Source organism: Stegastes partitus, unplaced genomic scaffold, assembly GCF_000690725.1.
Source record: "Stegastes partitus isolate 25-593 unplaced genomic scaffold, Stegastes_partitus-1.0.2 Scaffold783, whole genome shotgun sequence".
Taxonomy (NCBI): domain Eukaryota; kingdom Metazoa; phylum Chordata; class Actinopteri; family Pomacentridae; genus Stegastes; species Stegastes partitus.
In genome coordinates, this window is record NW_007578514.1 from 42,834 (window position 1) to 47,940 (window position 5,107).

At 46.5% G+C, this 5,107-nt stretch overlaps 1 protein-coding gene across 1 annotated transcript in view; it reads left to right on the forward strand.

Moving 5' to 3' along the window:
- The window catches only part of wdr59 (WD repeat domain 59), a 22,288-nt gene that overhangs the window by 14,577 nt on the left and 2,604 nt on the right, over positions 1–5,107 (forward strand). Inside the window, 6 exon segments of the mRNA XM_008292081.1 lie at positions 1,396–1,529; positions 2,600–2,681; positions 3,551–3,663; positions 3,945–4,095; positions 4,768–4,849; positions 4,935–5,070. Of these exon segments, the coding sequence (XP_008290303.1) occupies positions 1,396–1,529; positions 2,600–2,681; positions 3,551–3,663; positions 3,945–4,095; positions 4,768–4,849; positions 4,935–5,070 (698 nt within the window).

The following is a 5,107-nucleotide window of genomic DNA, read 5'->3' on the forward strand; positions in this document are numbered from 1 at the left end:
TTCTAGTTCATTATGAACTGAAAAGATGAAGATGTGAATTTTTGCGTTTGTTCTGTGTTGACTGAAAAACGTACCGAACTGTGAATCCTGTGAGACGATGAAGTGGTGGCGGCTGATGAAGGACGACTCCAGGATGTGTAGAAAGAGTCGTAGCTCCTTCATACCGAGCGGTCGGCTTCACTGGAACCAGACAGCTGATTCTGAACACATAAGTGAATGTTGTTTTGTGATGGTGCTACAATAACTGCTGCTGCTCTGCGTCAGTCTGAAGCTTTAATGTCACTAACATTTAACATCTGCAGGTAAGTTTCCATCGTCACCACTTCATTGAAAGATGTTGGAGGTAATTTGGCTGTTCAGGCTCCAGATTAGTTTAATAAACTGGAAACTAACCGTGTTCACACTGCGAGACTGAGAACTGCTGACCGTCAGATCCAGCCTGTTCATCACCAGGCTGGTCGCTGAGCTGACCCACACTGACCCACACTGAGCTTCAGGTGAAGGAACTTTAAGGAGTGACGTCAGCAGAAATCTTCTTTAAGGGAAAGAAGAGCCTTTATTCTTATTTTACCATCAGTAGGATCCAGAGATACCGGAAGTCCTTGTTGAGGCAGAAACTCACCGTTAAAACAGAAAGCGATCCGGCTACTACGATGGGAGAACCCAGTTCTAGGACAAAGTTCCTGCAGAGGAAAAGTGACCTTAAGCTGCTGTTAGTGTAACGTCTGGGCCTGGTCCGGCTGATTAAAGCTGTTTTGAACCTGATCCGTTGTTCACATCCACACGCTGGGCAGGGCGCTAGGAATGCTAACCTAAAATATATTATTTTAAATTGGATATCTGAAGTATTATCGATCAATAATTCATTGATGAGTTCTGGTTGGAGGTCCTGAGCCTCCTCAGAGTCTCTGTCATGGTCCCGTTGCTGCTAAACTCCCACAATGCTCTCTGCTGCCACCAGGAGCTGTAGTCTGTAGACGCCTCCTCTGGTCTCTACAGGACTGAACAGTGAGAGGCTCCACCTGGTGGAACAACCAGGTACTGCAGCTGGTCTACGATACGTTTACCGACATCATGTGGAGGATTCAGGTTCCTCTAACTCTACATCCACACAGGGTTCTACTGGAGCTTTACTTCAAGGTTCCACCTACAGAACAATAAGTTAAGTCAAGAACAAACACTGGATTGATCTTAAAATACTTGAATTGGATCAAGGCCAATAAAACCTTGCTCAGGATGTTCGTACCCGAAACTCTGGTCCTGGCCATCAGTTGGTGTCTCGCAGTGTGAACGGACTCTTTCAGTAATCTGCCGTCAGACCACTTTTAATCAGGTGGTGCTTTGTCTCCTGTTGGCTGCCGTCTCCCTCCTCCTGTCTGTCCGTCCGTCTGTCAGAAATCCCGTCGCTTTAAGACGAAGCGAGAAGGAACCGACTACGGCAACCGTCCCATCAAGCTGGCCGGCAAAGTCATCATCCAGGAGATCTCCTGTCTGCTGCCCGTCCACAAGTCACTGGGAGAAAGCTACATGTGAGAGAACAAACACCTTCTGATCAGCTGCCAGCATCCGTCCATCCTCAGTTAGTGCTGCTGCTGCTTTCAGCCCTTTTAATAGTTTGCAAGCAAAAATGGAAAAAACTAAAATCCCAGATTCTCCTTTTTAGACCAAATCAGATTGATCAGTAATACAACTCTGTAAGCTGCAGCTCAGTGTTTCCCAGCAGAAATCAGAATTTAAAACGAAACTTAAAGCTTCAGTTCACTCAAATGTGGAAAATAGAAACACGAGCTGTGGCTTCATGTGTCCAGAAATACGACTCAGATTTGTCTTAAAACGCTGCAGATGAATACATGCAGTTTGTTCCATAAACACTGTCTGTTGTTCTGTGAAAGAAGAGAAAGCAGGAAGTGATGCGCCGGGTCAGAAACAATACTAGACCAGGTTTCCTTCAAAGTCAGGAAAAATAAAAAACATAATGATGGCCCCAGTTTTTATCCTGAAGACTATCCAGGCACTCTGACTTTAAATATAAATTAGCACATGAATAAAAGACTCACATTTTGGCTGAAATGACCCTTTAATTCAAACTGCATCATCAGATTTCTCCAAAAATAGTTAAGAACAGGAGCATCAGAGCTGCTGCCGTGAGCTCTAGAGGTTAACACCATTAGTACGGTTGTTTTTTAGATTCCTAGCGTCGTCTTCTCAGGCTGAAATAACAAACTCCACCCGTTCACATGTCAGAGATCCGTGTTTAACCTTCAGCCAGCCTGAAAACTCAAGCTGTCCTTGAACTCATGGAGCTAAAGCTGAATCTGTGCAGCCTGACAGGTAAAACTCAGGACACAAATACTCCAAAGTAACATGCCAACAGTCAGAATTCAGGGCAAAATGTCCCTTTGAGCTCAGCGCTGCCAACTAGAGGAGGGACAACACGAATGTTCAGAAATACGATCTGAAAGTTGTGCAGCCGAACATCTTCACTGTTTGTTTACACTCATCCTGCACTGAGCACGCTCAGTCTGGTCTCTGTTGCGCTGCTTCCTGTTTGTGTAGCACTGACAGTTGTGTGTTTTTGTGTGTTTGTTGTTCTGCTCAGACTGAACATGAACGACATCCAGGAAACGTGTCAGAAGAACGCGGCGGCGGCGCTCGTAGTCGGACGCAGAGACGTGGCCAAGGTTCGGCCGCCATCTTCCCATCCACAGAGTCTCAGTGGAACACGGTTTTACAGGAACAGGCAATGTGCTGTCCTGGTTCTGTCTGGGTCAGACTGATGCAGGACGGAGGGACAAGGACGTCACCAGAACCTTCAGTCGTAATCGGGGAACTGTTCATGTTTTATTAGCATACAGACCAGTCAGCAGCATTCGTAAACCAACCAGGTGACAGACGGACGTTCTTCTGGTGCGTCAGGGGTTCGACCCAGAAACCACGAAACACATGCAGGACGTATTTTAAATGTTGTTGAACTTTCTTTAGTGAGTTCTTGTCTTGATTTGATGTTCACATGGACACAGTAAAGTACTGCTGAACTACTGAAGAGCTTTAAACAGCAGCACAGGACACGTTTCATAGAGTTTATACTTTAAACTGCTTCACTCCGACACTTTTCTGACTGCTTCTGACTTTTAGACGAGTGGGTCAGTTTAAATGTAATTTCCTGTTTAAGTAACTGTAATATTAGCTGTCAGGAGCATCGATGGTAGTAATGGAAACAACAAACTCGTATAAATATCCGTTAACATGATCTGGACCCTCGTTCATATGATCACTGGATAAAAGCCCACAGACGCGTCAGTATTCATGTAACTCATTTTAAAAATACAAAGACAACAAACCACACAGAGAAAAACACGACACCAAAGACTCTAAAACAAACACAAAGCGGCTCCACAGACCGTAAAGACTAGAAACAATCAGACAGAATGACATCTGAACCGCCTCCTGCAGCAGTCAGATGATAGAAAGTGAAACCAAGTCAGAACATTCAGGAGTTAGAAATGTCAGTTCATGCCAGAACCGACCCACTGACCTCCTCTGTCTGCAGGTTTGGGCTCTGGCGTCTGCAGCCACCAGCCAGGACCTGAGTCCAGACTCGGACCCGGACACAGAGACTCCGTGGGCCAGACACCCGTTTGGACGCCACCTGCTGGAGACTCTGTGAGCTCTTTGTTTCCTGCAGTCACAGTAGATTTAGACAGAGCCGAGGCTTCCATCCAAACGTCTTACTGTAGCTTCACGCTGTCTGCTGCCACTCCTGCACCAATCAGAGGCTTTCACTGTCACTTCCTGTCTGTTTGTCAGAAAACTTCCTCCTTCAGTGTGCAGCAGAGCAACGGTTTCAGTTTTAAAAGCTAAACTTTCAGATGTACAACTAGCACAAAGAAGACCAACCGTTTCTAACGTTAAAGCTGAGCTCTGGTTCTGTGTCGACTCCTCAGATTGGATCATTACAGTCACATGAGCGACGTCCAGACGCTCGCCATGTTGTGCAGCGTGTTCAGAGCTCAGGCTCCGCCCCCTGACGGATACCCTCTGTACGGACACCACCAATCACGCGCCTCCATGTTCCCGCCACACCACTCTCGATATGTAAGTCCGTGTGCTGCAGTCACATTAGAGCCACTGCAGGGTGCGATTAGCTTAGCTTAGCACAAACACTGGCAGCAGGGGGGAACCGTTAGCATTCCTGCAGCTTGTCGTCTGATTTTTAATGTCACATGTTGGAGACATGGAACGGAAACATGCAGGAATTTAAAATGCAGCTGCATCTTTACCTTGATTTGACTGCTGTTGAAACTGGTTCTAGATAAACTGCAGCTAAACCGGCTGCGTTTTGTGGTTTCTCCCTCATTAACAACAAACATACATGGTCAAATATACTACATTTATACATACAAACTGAGCTAAAGTTAAACCTTACTTAAACCTGAGTTAAACTGTATTTAAATCAAACCTGAGTTAAACCAGGTCTGCAAATTACACTTCAATTAAAAAGGGTCTGAGGCAGGCTTTAGTCAGACCTCAGTTAAATCAGGTCTGCAACAGGCTCAAGTTAAAGTTTACCTAAACTTGAATTAAACTGGGCCTGAAGCAGGTCAAAGTTAAACCTGAGTTAAACCAGGTGTGCTGCAGATTTAAGGTAAACTGGACCTGATCCATGTTTAGGTTAAGTCGGAGTTAAACTGGGACTGAGTCAGGTTTAAGTTAAGCAGGTTAGTTTGGCTCAGCTCCAGTAAGCGTTGTACTGACTTGTTGTCTCAGCCCAGCTACACCTCCAGCTCCGTCACCTCGGGTTCCTGCTCCAGCACCTCGGACTCCATCACCACAACCACCTGGAACACAGGTGAGACTCAATAGCGCTGCCTGCAGGCCGACACTGTGGATGACTTCTGTCTCCGCCCACTCAGGTGATTTCTTCCTGTTTTCAGGTAGAGACTCTGAACATGGAAACCCCTGGGGCGAACCCTCTCCTGACGACTATCGCTATGGAAACCAGGGCTACACGGACCCACGGGAACGCGAGCGAGAGCAGCACGACATGAACAAGAGGTGACGTAGCTCCGCCCCCTGGTCAGACAGCCGCGCCACTGTTGTCACTCTG